Source organism: Ornithodoros turicata, chromosome 1 (genome assembly GCF_037126465.1).
Source record: "Ornithodoros turicata isolate Travis chromosome 1, ASM3712646v1, whole genome shotgun sequence".
In the NCBI taxonomy this organism is placed as follows: domain Eukaryota; kingdom Metazoa; phylum Arthropoda; class Arachnida; order Ixodida; family Argasidae; genus Ornithodoros; species Ornithodoros turicata.
The window spans coordinates 77,831,976-77,848,285 of NC_088201.1; the positions used below are offsets into that span (position 1 = coordinate 77,831,976).

Here is a 16,310-nt window from a genome sequence, read left to right on the forward strand (position 1 = left end):
GGTCACTTTTTTACCCCAGCAATGGGAAGAGCGTGTCTAATTTAGTCAAATTAATGTTAACTGACAGGGATATTCAGGAGCTATCCCATCGGAAAAAATAGCCGAACATCATGCTCTATGCAGGTCGCGCAGAATAGCGCACGATGAATTTTTCAGCGCAATCTTTGTCAGTCCGACGAAAGGAGGTTGGAAACCCAGCCCTCCCCGACATCGCAGAAAGAGATAAAACAGGAACAGCTTATCACGTCCGACTTTTGCTGGGATAATGCTTTCCCTCTCCCAATTTTAGGAACTGTTACTTTTTCTACTATCACTCTGTGGGCTGGCTTCCGAACCTCCTTTCGTCGCATCGAGAGCGATTGCGCTCAAAAAGTCATCGCGCGCTATGGTCCGGTGCTCCGAAAAGCATGATATTCGGCTATTTTTTCCGATGGGGTAGCTCGTGAATACCACTGTGAATTATCATGAATTTGAGTGAATTCCGCACGCTCTTCATATTGGTGGGGTAAAAAAGTGACTTTTGCTTGGCAAATTTCCGAGTTCAGTTCGCAAATATTTACATAATTAAACTTGGAGTACATGACATTCACATTAGGTGGTGGCAAAAACCTAATATGAACAAATGCTGTTGACCACATCATTTTAGGTGACGTAGTTTTTTTATTATAATTCAATGACACGTTTTCTGGGACACCCTGTACGCAAAGACGAAGGGCAAGCCCCGAGTGACGGTGTCGATGAAACGCTGGAAAGTCTGTGCAGCATTCCGGAGCCCAAAAGGCATGCGAATGAATTCAAAGAGCCCAAATGGGGTGGTGATTGCAGTCTTCGGGATGTCACATGGCGCTACAGGGATTTGATGATAGGCTTTAGTTAGGTCGATTTTCGAGAACATCTTCATGCCGTGCAGGTTAGCGGTAAAATCTTGGAGCCTACGTAATGGGTAGCGGTCGGGCTTGGTGACTAGGTTGAGGGCGCGGTAGTCTCCGCACGGTCTCCAGTCTCCCGTCTTTTTAGGCACCATGTGGAGTGCTGAAGACCAACTGGTGGAGGATGGACGGGCGATACCGATGTCCAACATGCGCTGGAACTCCGCTTTGGCTATCTTCAGTTTCTCGGGTGATAGCTGGCGAGAACGGGAGAAAACCGGTGGGCCCGTGGTTTCGATGAAGTGAACAACATCGTGCTTGACCGATTTCGTCCAGTCAGGAGGTTGTGTGAGTGTGGGGAACTGGCGCAGGAGCTCCGAGATTGGCAACGAAGTTGGTGGAAGGGAAGTTCCACTGACGCCAGCAGCAAGGTGGGGAGCGGCAGGGATTGCGTGGGCCGATAGCCTGGTCTGGGTATCGACCAGAAGGCGTCGTGAGACATCTACGGAGACATCTACGAAATGGTGCAACAAGTCTGCTCCGAGTATAGCGTGAGAGACGGCGGCAACGCGAAACACCCAAGTAAACACTTTTCGCAGGCCAAGATTAAGGGTGAGCAGCTTCTCATGGTAGGCTGGTATGGCGCTGTTGTTCACAGCCATAAGGTGATAGATTGCGTTTCCGCGCCGGTCGCTCGATGAGGCAGGTAGAACGCTGATGGCAGCTCCAGTGTCCACGAGGAAACGAGTCTTGCTGGAGCGGTCCACAACAAAGAAAAGGCGACTTGTGGCGGGAGAAGGGAAAGCGGTGGTCGCCGTCATCGGTTCCCGGGGGCGTTTCCCGACCAACCACATGGATGCGTGCATCGCATGGTGGCCTGACCGAAGCGTTCGTGGTACGAGCAGGGTGGTGGGTTATCAGCTGGAGAAACGCTGCGGTGGGAGTAACGCCGTGGGGAACGGCGGAATCTTCTGAATCGGCCAGAACGACTTGGGGAGCGGCTGCGGTTGTCACGGAACTGGAGTGCGGCGACTGTGTCGGAGAGGCGGTTAATGTCCGCGCGCATAGACGAAAGCTCCTCGGCGAATGTAGACGGGGCCGTTGAAACCGGTGGCTGGCAGCGGGGGTTGGGAAGGCGACAGGACTCGGAAACGGCTGCAATGGGAGTGCTCTGGCTTGCTACTTCCGTCACCTTGTCAGCCAGTTGTGCGAGCTGGGCCAGAGGTAAGGCAGTGGCCGTAGCGAGGACCACTTGCACTGAGGATGGGAGCCTCGACAGAAACAGTTCGCGAAGCAGATCGTCGTCAAGAGAAGCAGCTCTGTCGGCCAATAGGACTTGCATGACGCGGAGTAGCTGGGAGGGTCTTCGGTCCCCCAGTTCTTCGGAGTGCAAAAGCTGTTGGAGGCGCGTTCGCTCAGAAATGGTGGTGCGCTGGAGGATTGAGCTCTTCAGATGGTCGTAGGGATTCTGTGCCGGAGGGTTGGCAATGATGTCGGCGACATCCATGGCGATCTCGGGGGGAAGGGAGGCGAGGAGATGACGGTACCTGGTTATCTGGGATGTTATACCAGCAATGAGAAATTGTGCCTCGACTTGCTGGAACCAGATGAACGGGCTGCGAGACCAAAACGGTGGTAAGCGTATGCCGACATGAGCCACGCCCGGTTGAAGAGGGGTTGTAGCCGGGGTCTGTGGGGAAGGCTCGTCTCCAAAGTGCATTGTTGAAGGGCGAAGCTACGTTCGGGTCACCAGAATTGTGGGAGCCAAAAGAACGCAAGCTACCACAACGAATGCCGGAAGGAAACTGATTTATTTCGTGGCATGAGCCACCGATGGAAAGCGGGGGCGTGGCGCGAGCCTAGTCATCGTCGTCCACTACAGGCCAATGAATGTGAAGCGGGCAGAGCCAAGTAATTAGCATAAAGGGGTGGAGCTACGATCAACCAATCAACGATCAGTAGGCTCGGTGTGCGCCAATCACCGTGAAGTGGGCGGAGCCAAGCCAACTAATTAGCATAAAGGAGCAAAGCAACGATTGACCAATCAATGATCAGTAGGCTTGGTGTGGATCAATCAAGGTGAAGTGGGCGGAGCTAATGGCGGCCAATCAGATGGCTTTGGATTTGGCTTTTGTGGGATTAAAAGTGAATTGTTTTGGCTTAGAACTGGATTTTGGCTGAGAATTGGATTAGAATACGCCATCTTGGATTAGAAAAAAGTGGTTCTTATAGAGTCTGGTTCTTATGCCGTCTCTAAGTCTACTACTAGGGTCACGTGGTGAACAGGAAGAGATGGCGGTTTTGACGAGAGCGACCGCCAGAGGGTACCCAGAGCGGGTACAGACCGCCAGAAGGTACACGAGGGGGTGGGGCAAAGGTCCGCTTCTGTGTGTCCGTCCTCCATGCAATGACATATTATGGCACGTTGCACACAATGGACTGGGAATATGGGGAGATCTAAAACCCCCCAGTGACTGCACTATGAAAATGGTCTGACTTGTGTCGGAAGGACAGAAGACATGCGCTATTCTATTGTACATATTCTTGGGTCTCAGGACATGAGCGTTTCAGGACTTCAAAATGATAAAATGAGAAAGCCTACGTATCAAAAAGCAGGAATATACATTCCTACTGGAAACATACATCTGGAACTGTTTGTAATCCACTAATTACAGTTAAAAGCGCTAAAAGACAAGGAAGACGGAAAACAAACGACAGGCACGCCGACGTCATAGCCATACCACTGATCTCGATTGTAAAAGGCTGGATCGCGGATAGGGAGCGCGAGCGGCAACCGGCCGCTATCTTATTGTACCCAAAACTCTCGCCGCAGTGATCATGGCAACTTCTTGCAATTACGGTCGTACCAACCGTACCGGCAAGGATACAGGGCCTGAATTTGTACAGGTGAGTCATTCTTTATCAAGGAATCAATAGGCATCCATTCTGTACATTTTACAATTATGAAGTGTGTTTTTTTTTTCCCCAAAACCAGCACTGGATGAAAGTTGCTTGACCGTTCTTCCGAGGTTCAATCGAACACACTTGCATTTTACCCGGCGGCAAATACAGTTTGAGTGCATAATATGCTAGAGAGAACATGTTATACTACACCGGTAGCGTTGTCATCAGCATATCTTTGAATCACCTACGTGCACAAGTTCAGTGTTACGTCGTAATGAGACCAAGAGTGTCACCCTTTTTCATGTATTGGTATTGTTTTATGCCTTGGTTTGATGTGTGACAACGAATCCTACGTAACGGTGGTGTGGTGTGACTATGATACCACCTTTGTGTCTGAGCTACGTTGCCAGCTTGTTGCGATACTAATAATTTGTAGCCTGTCGTGTTATTTGTAGCAGTGTTTAAGGCAAAAGTGGTCACTCAATACAGGTTTCCTCCAGCGGCGGATTTAAGGGTTTGTCATGGGGGGGGGGGGGGGGTCTTAAGGAAATTTCGTGCTTTGCGGCACAGCATCATCCACGAGATAGGGTTTTTACATAGGGAACATGCCCTTAAATCCGCCCCTGGTTTCCTCATGGGGGCTACCCAGAGAATCGTCTGTGCAGTGTGATGCGATTGAGTTTACAGATAAGTATCGTGTTCCTCATCCACGGGTTCCTACTTCACGGGGAGGAACCATCTCAGTGCACGCACTGTGGTGAGCCTCCCTCAATTTTGCACATTGCCTTTACATGTTTGTTTGTTTGTAAGGGAAAAATTCTCTTTACATGTTCACATCACTTCAGATACTTTTATATACACATTAGGCCCCTTCACCCTGCATTATTACTTGGTGACGAAGCTAGAATTCTTTTTAGAGGAGTTTTTAAACTTTTAAATTTTTAAAAGATATCGGGATTGTCAACCCTGTTTTAAACTGATCTTTTAAACAATTATGCAATGCTTTTATTAAACAACATGTTTATTCTGAACTAGTTGCATCCTAACCAATGTTCTGATGTATTATGACCTTTGTTGTCGATGCACCATAAAAACTGGAATCATCATCATCAATACAGGTTCCTTCGCAGCTGCCTCAACATACTCAAGAAATGGTTGCAGAACCTGCGCAGTGCCCACAAACATCGATTACCACAGCACCTTCAAAAAGTAAAAGCATATGTGCCATATGAGATTTTTAAAGGTATTCATAGTATATAATACCTTGTATTAACAGTTGTGGATCTATCTCACCTCTACAGTATACACTCTCAATAATTAAAACTTGTCGGGGAACTGTGATCGTTTCAGTTAATAGGCATGCACTTGCACATATATATTCTATAAGATGAAAATTATTTCTTGAGAATGCACTTCTCTGGCTACTGATGTTTACATCTCCTCTTGATCACATTCATGCCGCTCTAGGTTTACCTTCGGCCCCTTGGAACTCCCTGTAGTTGCCTTAGCTGCAGGAGGAGTGTCCTCCAGCATGTCAACTAGTTGCAAAAATATTTACGTATTTAAGAATATGACACAGTCCGAAGGATTGCAATTCAGGAAATTTGCAGTGGTACTGAATATTTTATGGTGTCGAAGTGGCGGTTCCTTCAGGATACGAATATCTTAGATGGGAGCAAAAAGCTTGAAATTAACTAAGTGTCGTTTGCATTAAGCACTTTGTAATACACTGAACACATGCGCAGCAAAACAAAAATATAAAATTCATCATGTATGAGAAAATAAGAGGAGGGCAATTGCCATTCACTACTCATTCCACCCTAAAATTGGGTTCAACAAATTTACATAGTGTACCTGTACATTGTCATCTCTGAAATATATATTGTCATTGCAAGAAGGTCACAAAACAGTAAACGTATTGTTTTCCCTGCACATTCACTGTATCTTGAGACGCATATGTGCAAGAAATAAATGTTGAACTTGAAAACATGTATATTTTCTTTATTCATAAAGCATAACATCACTTTTCTTTACAAAAGCATATCGTGTTACATCTTTGTCACGAAGAATGCACAACCAAGAAAGCCATCTTCCACTAAACATCACGTTTGACATGATTCAGTTGGTATCATTTCACAGACAGGGTATACCATGGCCCTAATCACAACTGTTTCAAGCTCCAAATCGCCCTGTTGCAGTTTGCAGACCATACATGTGTAGTGCAAGAGTGCCCTCGCACATTTAAATGTAAGATGGGAGTCACAGTTAATGAAAAGTGACTCCTATGACGCTGACTTTGACGCTGAAGAAAAGTGTGCTAACTGCGGAAAGTGTCATAGAGGATCTTCAGAAATCGTGTCTGGTTTCACGGCAGTGCTACGACGCTGCCTTTTAGATGACGAGGACAATGATTGGAGTTTCAGATGTGCACCTGCTTTTTTGCAACGTGCTCCACATAAAAAACATGACAAAGTCAGCAGTGGATGGCAGGCCCTCGTCCCTAAGCAGCTTTGCTCACTCTGCAGTTCTATTCAGCAAAAGCACGTGAGTACGCGAGAAGGACATTCAATTTGGCACAACCGCGCATGCAGATAATCAGAACAAATGAAGGAAGAAACAAACAGCAATGTGCTGTACCTCAAAAGGAGATAAGTCTAGTGTCTCAAGGAGGTGTTACCACTTTCTAAGTAATTTGATTAAGCTTACATCAATACCTAGATTAACTGGCCAAACGAGCGTGATCCAATTGCGTGAAGTAATTATTTGGGCTGCTTCGGTGTTTCCATATTTGCCAGGCATTACGTCGAAGACACCACTGTCGTTCACTAGAAGACTTTTTCTGCGGTGATACTTGATATAAATCACACTAAACGTATATAAAACAACGGCTGTGATTCTACGGGACGATTTCTTTCTACCATGTGAGTATATCTTGTCCGACGCCATTCTTTCTGGAACAATTTCTGTCCAGAACTCAGCATGAAAGATTATACATGGTTGTTGTTAACCTCACATCGTTTCTTATTGAAATATTGGCTGTGAAACGTGCTGTAGCACAAGCCCCAGCTCTGCACTGCAGTGACGGTCTAAGTTTCGGAATACAAAACGTAACGTAATTAAGAATCGAACCGCAGGACACCCGTGAAACACTGTTAGGATACATCAGCTCCCGATTGAAAATTTCATTGATGGACAACCAGAAGATTTGATGGACCATCGAAATATTCTGATGGACCATCAAATCCACTTGATGCTTCCTGGTGGACCACCAAACCGCCCTTAGTGGCACCTGAGAGACCAGCAGATCGTCCCTGTTGGTGCCTAATGCACCAGCAGACTGTCATTGGTGGTACCTAATAAACCGTCAAATTTCAGTTGGTGATGTCTAGTAGACAACTAGATTGCATCTGATGGTGCTGGTGAGCTCCTTCTGCCACTTTGCGCCGCCGCCTTGCACGTTCATCCACGTGTATAGGACTAAGTTGTTCCCAGGATTTTTAAATAGTTATACATGTTAAAAGCTCAAATATACAACTCCATGATGACATAAAATAGGTGCACTCTGTAACTCATTTGTCCTCAACCAACACACGCATTTTATCTGTGAACATATTTCATTATGCCGGACCCTTGTACCCTTACGCCATTTCCTCTTTCACGTCGGCGTTCGCCTGTTCGCAACACATGTGGTTGCAAGTTGTCAAGTTGGCTGACACGTTGCGGATGGAATATGTGAAACTCGATGTGCAAAGGTATTGATACTTTCCGGAAGGTTCTTCGGACTGAACACATTTGGTAGAGACCACCAACATGGCGACCCGAATGCGTGCCTCTCGCCCACGAGCAAACATTGGTCTTTTAAATGCACTCTAGTTTTACAGCTTTCTTTTATGCCTTTCGATTGGTAATGCGTTAGTTTTAATGAAATCCTTATACCCTTTAATGAATCACTGGATCATTTTCTCTTAAACTGTTAAATGCTTTTATCATGGTCTTGGCGCATTATGGTCATAGTCACCGCTGCGCCATTAAAACACGAATCATCATCATCATCATCGCCCACGAGCCCCTCTCTCATGAGCGATCCAGCCTTTATACGTAGAAATCAGTGAGCCATACCGACACCGTGTGTCGTGTGTTTTTCGTCTTTATCGTCTTTTAGATCTTGTACTTGGAATATACATTCCTCCTTGCGAGGTGACTCTATCCTCTGGTTCTAAGGCATACTTTAGCCCACACCAAATGTTGCTTGAGAACCTAACAAGGCACCCTACCCTAAATATATACATGTGGTTTCCCTTTAGAATGGAGGAATGTCTCTTGATATTTTGACACGTTTGACCAGTTACTTTCTACCTCTCTTTGCTTCCCGGTTTGTTGATCGAGGTTCGGCCAGATAAGTGCCTTCGGACAAATAAAATTCACTGGGTCAGTTCGCGCATTTGTGTGGATCCACATTTTGTCGATTGCGTACCTTTAGATGATAAGATTACGCTGCAACAAGCGGATGGGATAGTTTTCTAATGCAACATCAGATATTGTCACAGAATTTGTGCGTGCGCGACAAGCTTCCCATGATGATTCGATAGCATCACAAACCTATTTGCATGTGCTGTGCATTTTCGTGTTGCAGCGTATGTGCAGACGAGCATGTGGACAATTGTTACATGTATGTTAGCGGGCATTATGCTGTGCATTCTTTAGCCAGCACATGCAGCAGCGTGGGCGACCCGTAGAAAACATGAGCATGCGCAAAATAGAACAATTTTTATTTCTGCGTCTGCACACGGTTCACTTTTCCAGAGTGTCACCCTCGCTATTGTATGTGCTGACTACAGAAAGCACAGTAGAATGCCGCTAACAATCACACGTAAACACTAGCGCGAAACGGCACCCTGCTACGCTCGTACAACACATTATACGGTACCGCATATATTAAGAGCCCGCGTGGTACCATCTAGAATAGGCGGCAAGATATTGTAAACAGTCCCTCTCATGTAGCGTAACATGTCTAAGAGCGTAGGCTAATAGTGGTGCGCTTTCCGGGAGGGTTTGAGCCACTATAAATGGCCATTTGCTTGTTCCTTTAGGTGTCTGTGCGAATGGGCATCCCTTCTTGAACGATAAAAATAAGGATCAATAGCTGAAAAAAAGACAGAAATCACACAGTTTATTTCTCTAATCATTTAGGGGGAGGGTCAGACGAGAGGATAAGCAGCATGTGTGGCGACGCCGCACATATTGTCCTTGTTCCTGGCCAGTTTGAAGTAACCCTTCACTCCCCATTCTTCGCTCCAACTGTAAAAAAAAGCACGAGAACTCCTTAGTGGCTACAGCGGGATCACGGTTACCAATCAAGTTCCAATGAGTCTAAAAACCCATCCAATGCAGAGGCCGAACGGATGGTTCACCTCCTGAACCTTGGGTTGTTTTGACTAGTTGGTACATTCAACGCTCTGCCATGACAGAATCATTCTTTCTTGCAACTGTAACCAAAATAATAGTACTTTTGTATAGAGGATATGAAAGTACAGGAATATCATTCAGCGCATCTCAGTCGACATCGATCGTGAGGCACACGTTTACAAGAGAAATGAACTATCTCCTGGACGCTGTCCCCCACCCATTCCTGCTGTCCTCTCCATCTGTCCTCATCTGTACGCCGCTCATAGCCACAGTTGCTTCGCGGCGCTAACACGAAAGTAAAACAAAAAAAACATCTCCTGGAGGAGCCCTCGTTCCCCTCCTATTCCATTTACTCTACTGTTCTTGAGCAACAAAAGCGATTAGAGAAATCGCTATCCCTACCTGAATATCATTTCCTTTACGCAACCTCAAGGTTCCATATGACCGATTCGCCACAGCCGAATTCTTTAGGTTTTCGCATTGCCACGCCACGTATCTCAGACCAACACATGCGACGTAGATAATGAGCTCTGCGTACGATGTCTCCCACGTGACAGAATAAAGATTCTTCCCACTTGTGGAGTTGTTGAAGGCCATTCAGAGACTATATTGATCAACAGTTCACGAGCCACGTCGTTTCGGCGCTGCGGTGTGAACCCACAGCCTACACCTGCCTTTCTCAGTTCCCTAGAGCGGTACCGAGCATATATGGATGAGTCCTGAGCAGAGGTGGGCACCCTCGCGAGGGCTTGTGAGGGTGAGGGCTCCCTCACCCTCACCTCACGGAATTTGAGGTGAGGTGAGGTGAGGAGCATCTTTTGGAGCAATGGTTGAGGTGAGGTGAGGAAAAATCTTCCTAGAAGACGCTGAGGTGAGGTGAGGGAAATTTTCTGAAATAATTTTGAGGTGAGGTGAGGTGAGGAAAATTTTCTGAAAAGCTTGAATTTTTGAGGTGAGGTGAGAAAATTTTTTCTCCAGAAAGGCTGAGGTGAGGTGGGATGAGATACATTTTGTTAAAATTTTCTGAGGTGAGGATTCCTTTTTCATGTGAGGTGAGGACTTTTTTTCGTGTGTCGAGAGAAGAAACGGGAAAATTTGTCCGAAAATTTTTAGGTGATATGAGGCAAGTTGGCAAAGGGTAGTTGTTAGGGCTGTCTTCTTTACTTTATTTGTTTTTTCAGTGACTGTTGTAAACCGAACGACGCGAGTCGTTGCACTTCACTATCAATAATCGCTGCTTATTGGCTGGTCCTGAGTCCTGACGATTGGTCTAGACTCTGGCTGCACATCCCACAAAAAGTAGGGGGCAATATGGGCACGACATTGGGTGCACTGATGACGTGACACTCATACGATTATGATTCACAAAGCTGCGCTTCGATTCGACCACCACTGTAGCGCTCAACCTATCGGATGCCATGCGAAGGCGGTGAACGAGACAATTAGCAATGCACCTGCCATCCCACTAGCTGATGGCGAGCGGCCATGATATAATGCGTAGGACATGATCCGTAAATAATTTTAGCTATCATCGCCATTCATCAGGTACTCACCGCAGTCGTGGCGCTTTCTGGCCTCTGTTGCGCTTGCGCCACAAACGCCTACAGTCACAATCTACCGATGAAGCAGAGAGTCGGGACCTGATGCTTTAGTCTCGATGGTCGATACTTGCTTTACGCTGCGTACTTTCATCATTTAAAAAAGTGAGAAGCGTCGACCTTGAGCAGGGAGGGGCACCCTCCTAACTGCAAGTGAGGTGAGGGCGCCTTGAACCCCCTCACTTCACGGAATTTGAGGTGAGGTGAGGTGAGGGAAAATTTTTTATGCAAGGCTGAGGTGAGGTGAGGTGAGGGAAATTCTCTGAAAATGTTTTGAGGTGAAGTGAGGTGAGGAAAGATTTTTTCAGGAAAGGCTGAGGTGAGGTGAGGAAATTTTTCTGATAATGTTTTGAGGTGAGGTGAGGCGAGGAAAATTCTCTGAATTTTTTTTAGGTGAGGTGAGGTGAGGGAACATCTCCGAAAAGTAGTTGAGGTGAGGTGAGGACAAAGCTCCGTCCAGGAAAATCGAGGTGAGGGCAACGACCGTGAGGAGTTTTGCCCACCTCTGGTCCTAATGCTGCTTCTTTCGATACCCGCGTTCAACGTACGGGACGCAATGTGAACCCGACGCCGCGCAACCGCACCCATTGACAGAGATGTGCGGAAACCGCCTGGGGGGAGCGGGGGGGGGGGGACTTTCGGCGCGCATCCGTGCCGCCTCCGCTGGACCGCCTCCTATTGGTCGAGAATGCGGAGCAGTCACCCTCGCTTCGCGCTTTTCGTCGAACGCGCGGTGCGTGATATGGTGGTGGTGGTGGTCACAGGGGTGACACAAACCCGCCATTGTTGTAACTACCCTCAAGCGGGTGCCTTTGGCAAAACTGCCATCTTGTTCCTGGTCGCACGTCATTTTGAGGTCATGTGACTTTGCTTACATGTCGTTTTGCCGCTTACCGACATATCTCCGTCGTCGTAAAGCCAAGAGCTGAACATATTTTGCCAGCGTAAACCACGCGGTGCTTCTTCCGCAACATTGTAGCCAATTTCTCCTTAGTTTAAGGACATCGCGTCGGCTCAGTGAGTCTTAACGCGTGGTCGTCATCACACCTTTGGAAGTCGTCAACAGTGCGAGGCCTTATGTGCAAAACTGCGCGTTTGACTGCGAGATTATCGGATAAAAATAATTACCGTGCTCGAAAGACATCTAAAACGTCGCGCAGAAACAACAACCGCATTGTTTACAAACTGTTTGGCCGCCGATCACGGGCGCCGCCATCTTTAAGGTCACGTGTACCTTGATGTTTGCTGTAACGTGCGACCAGGACCAGTCCAGGATGCATTGCGTTCGACCAGCACGCTTCCGTCTACGGAGCAATACATTGAGTGCCACACCTGTGGTGGTGGGGATGGTACTGCTTGCCGCAGTCGGCCACGCTCAGGTGGGCAACGTCAGGGCCATCCCAGTGAGAATCGTGCGTCCTGTGCCGACTTCACAGAGAACGAGCCGACATTTGTCTGAAAGCGTCTGAGGAAAGCCCATAGAGAACACCAGGACAGCACAGCCGGCGTGCGGATCCGAACCCGCATCACCAACCAATCGTGCACCGCCGATGCACGATTTTTTAGCGGCATGCCGCACATCCTCGACCAATCAAGAAATCAACGGAAGTTGCGTCAACTTTTAGTTATCGCAATGGTACAAGCGTCATGAAATCAAGGTAAGGGCCGGGTCCCATAGCTTTATGCGAGCAGCAGCAGCAAAGCAGCAGCGGTGCGGCAGCAGCAACACGGCAACATGGCAGCAGAGCAGCTTTCTGCTGCCGCTGCTCTGCTGCTGGAGGCGTCCCATGGCTTCGTTTTGAATTAGCGGCAGCAGCGGCTTAGGAAACACAAAACGTGTTGGCAACTGTGGCATTGTTTACATTTCGCACATTTCGAAGGCGTACGCAGCTGCTAAGCCTTTTAGTACACGTACCTAGGAACGCAATCCTAGGTGAAAGGCGTTTGTGTGAGAGATATGTTGTGGATTCGTGGCTCATAAGTGGACTTTGAGATGAGTGTGGTGATGGTCTGAGCCTCGTATTACCTGATTGACTCTTCGTTGATGTGTAGTCAGTTTCGTGACATTCAACGTAGGTTCGTCCCACTGCTGTGCAGAACAGTCCTTGCTGTGTTGTGTGGAGATTCTTCTACGGGATTTTGTCGTATAAATATCACCTCGTTACTAGTATTCCATATTTTGATTTACTGTGACTGTCAAATGCGTACGTTGCTCTTAGTGAAATAAAATTGTTTAACGAAAACAAAGGCCCCTTCTGCTAGTCTTCACTGCTTTGTGCCTGCTTTCACAAGGAATGGGTTCATTATCTATCTCTATCGAACATTTTTTTGTTGTCTGAACATTGTCTATCTCTATCTAACCCTTTTCAAGGGTCAGTTTCATTTACAACAACCTAGCTCGCAAGTCGTCGACCCTCCCAAGAAATGTGGTCGGTATGGTTTTTACACAGCATGGCCGTGAAAGTAATTTGTTTGTACGTTATCAGGTTAAGGTATCGGGTTGTCAGGTACTTTCCAGAAAACAAAGCGCTACAACTCTGGTACACAACATACGTATCACGTAGGTTCGGTCGAACACTTTATTGAACTTTATGAACTGAATTACGTCCTGAAAGCGCACTTCACGCAGTCTCCATGATTGAACACTCACTCCAAACTACTGGCAATCACAAGCGTGCCCCCAGGTCTTCAGAAAGAAATCACAGAACAACCAGACACAAACGTTCTGCCGTCACTCACCGCCCTGCTAACCCTAAACACCGTCGAACGGAAACAATACCAACCAACCTCCTGATTGGCTTGCGAGACCGGCTGCTCAGGCTGCAGAGCAACAGGGCAGCACATCAACCAAAAATTCGGATACGGGAGCAGCAGGGAATTTCTGCAGCTCGGCAGCGCTGCTGCTCTCGCCCAGTGCTATGGGACCGCTCGTGTCGCTGCAGCTCTGCTGCTCCGCTGCTGTTGCTCTGCTGCTGCTGCTCAATCGAGGCATTGGGACCCCGCCCCAATGCGGAAAACGCACTTTGGGGGCGTCGGTGTTTCTGTTGCGTCACACTGCTCACATTCATTTGTTTACTTATCGCGAAGCCAGTACAGCGGGGAAGTTTAGAGTGATTAGAAGGATTAGCAGAGATTTAGCAGATTGGAAGGTATTTCTGATAACGGTTCTGAAAATATGGTATGCCAAGCACATGATTCATTTGAAGTTGCTGGCATCACGTTGCTGCTTTGTTCTTGAAAGCTTCATTTTTTTTATTGTTTGGCTTCCCTGCAATGCTTCCGATGCACACTCCCTAATGTGTGCTTCCTTCCGATTGCCCTAGCCCTACCGCGCGCCGCTTTCCCTTTCCGCACCTGCGCGAGTACCTATGACTCTCTGTTTTCCTTCTTCTTCTTCTTCTTCTACCAATGAGATAATGGCCGTGAGCCACTAAGGGAGATTGGCCAGGACAAAATGGGTGTGAGATGGTTGTTTATGTCTGTGCAGTAATGATGGGGACTAAGGCCAAGTCGGATCCAAGTATCTTATGACATATATGACATGTGATGACTAATGCAGGAACTGGATATGCACGTATGTAGGAATATGCGTATGGCGACTATACAGGGCCAAAAGGATGGCTGTATGAATGTGTGTGTACGTGAAAGTGTATGAGTGTAGGAAGGAAGTGCCTAGAAGCGGTTGGACAGCACGATGTAGGATGCAAGACCCGCTACCACAGCCCTATGACAGAGCGCAGTGTGTGATGCTCCGAGAGACAACACTGACGCCAATGAGAGTGGGGCTCCTAACAAGCGTAAGGGTGTCCAGATATACATGCGGCGTAATTGGCCGAGCTGAGAGCAGGTTAGCAAGAAGTGTTCAGTTGTTTCATCCTGGCCACAGTGGGAGCAAGCAGGGGACAAAGACCGTCCAGCACGGTGGAGGTAAAAATTTAGCGGCAGCGCCAGGCATCGAGCTCTCGTCACCAAGACTTCTGTCTGCCTTGAGCTGCAGAGGTTAGGGTTCCACGAAAAGACGAGGTGTTCATATGGCGGGCGTGGGGGGGCAGCTCGAGACAGACTTGTGAGCCGTCTGTACCTGGCAACAGAAGTGCGAGCAAGTACTGGGAGGAGAGGAAGAATCTCTCCAGAGAGGGACATTTTAGCGAGGGCGTCAGCGGTTTCGTTAAGGGTGAGTCCGCAGTGGCCAGGACTCCACGTGATTATGACGTTGCGAAGATGAGGTGGGGCAAGCCGAGCCAAGATGGATACCAATGTCTCTGAGGACACCCGGAAGCCTGAGGGCGACGCCAAGGCTGAAATGACAGACAGGGAGTCCGACAGCAGGATAACTTGTTCGAAGGCGGGAGGAACCCTCCTAAGGGCAAGGGCCATAGCTAAGAACTCGCTGTCAAAGGGTGGGGTAAAGTCAGGGAGGCGAACCGGAAACTGGAAAATCAAAAAACTGGAAATCAAGTTGTGGGAAGTACAAGCCAGCTCCAGCGCGCTCCGCAGAAACCGACGCGTCCGTTGCAACAATCAAGTACTGCGACCGCAGAAGCGAGGTCTTCTTCTTCTTTTTTTTTTTTTTCACAGATACGGGGATCTCCTTAAAACCTTCCCCTTAAAAGCTGCCGAGGGAAAAAGAACTTCGGCCTGTCAATGCCGTCATGCCTCTAAAATTTCCTCATCATGGAGGGGTATTGCTTGGAATGTTGAAGTGGAGATTTTTTAACGAAAATGTTTTATAAACTACTATCAGCATATCATCTTGTAAGTATCTGCAAAATCAGCTTCAATTTTCGCACCGCCATTATATTTACGCGAAAATGATACGTTCTCCGTCGCTGACATTAGGCCTAGTGAAGATCGTGATCACAAGAAAATAGCACGAAAGATACCACTGAAGCGTAACATTTTGCATTGTATTGTTTTATTTATATGTACATATTCGCCTATTTCTAATTCCATCTGCTTACGCTACGTGATTAAAAGTCCATACCGGCAGCCGTGTGTGTACGAGGGGGGAGAGGGGTAATCGGCTCGTCGTTGTTGGCCACACAGAAGTGGGCGTCGTCACGACTATAGCCAAAAAAAGAAAGAAAGACGGATGGAGGATAGAGGATGAAGGGTGTAGGGTGGAGATGCGTAGACCGTGCATGAGTTCCGGAGTTGGGGTCCGGATGAGTTGGGGAGAGCAGAGGGGTCGTTGAGCAAGATCCGTCTTCTGCAGAAACAGAAAGAAGCGGTTCTGCCGCTCTCCCGGCCGATCAGTTCTGCCAGCAATCATTTCTTCAGTTCTGGGTCATCGCGACATGCCTCTCCATCCAGACGGCATTGATAAACGTGGCCACAGATTTTTCTTTTTTTTTTTTTGTATGTCGCTGGGGGTATCTGTTTCAATTCCAATCAATCCAGTTTGCCGAACATGGTGGCACCCAGTAAGCAAGGGCGTAGTATAACTTTGGACAGCCTGTTCTAATACCGAACTATATTATGACCTTCTGTCATTCTCCAGAGCCCTCAAAAAGTATGTGAAGCTCCAGGTGTA

General features: G+C 47.6%; 2 protein-coding genes across 2 annotated transcripts in view; both read right to left on the reverse strand.

Annotated features, from left to right (window-relative positions):
- Positions 1-1,686: 1,686 nt before the first annotated feature.
- On the reverse strand, positions 1,687-2,589 carry LOC135377301 (uncharacterized). The gene has a single exon (XM_064609638.1). The coding sequence runs from the start codon at positions 2,587-2,589 to the stop codon at positions 1,687-1,689; it is 903 nt and encodes a 300-aa protein (XP_064465708.1).
- Positions 2,590-8,917: 6,328 nt separating this feature from the next.
- LOC135378423 (procathepsin L-like) overlaps positions 8,918-16,310 on the reverse strand; it is a 37,897-nt gene continuing 30,504 nt past the window's right edge. Inside the window, exon 5 of the mRNA XM_064611451.1 lies at positions 8,918-9,071. Within this exon, the coding sequence (XP_064467521.1) occupies positions 8,972-9,071 (100 nt within the window). The 3' untranslated portion in view covers positions 8,918-8,971. The remainder of the gene's footprint in view (positions 9,072-16,310) is intronic.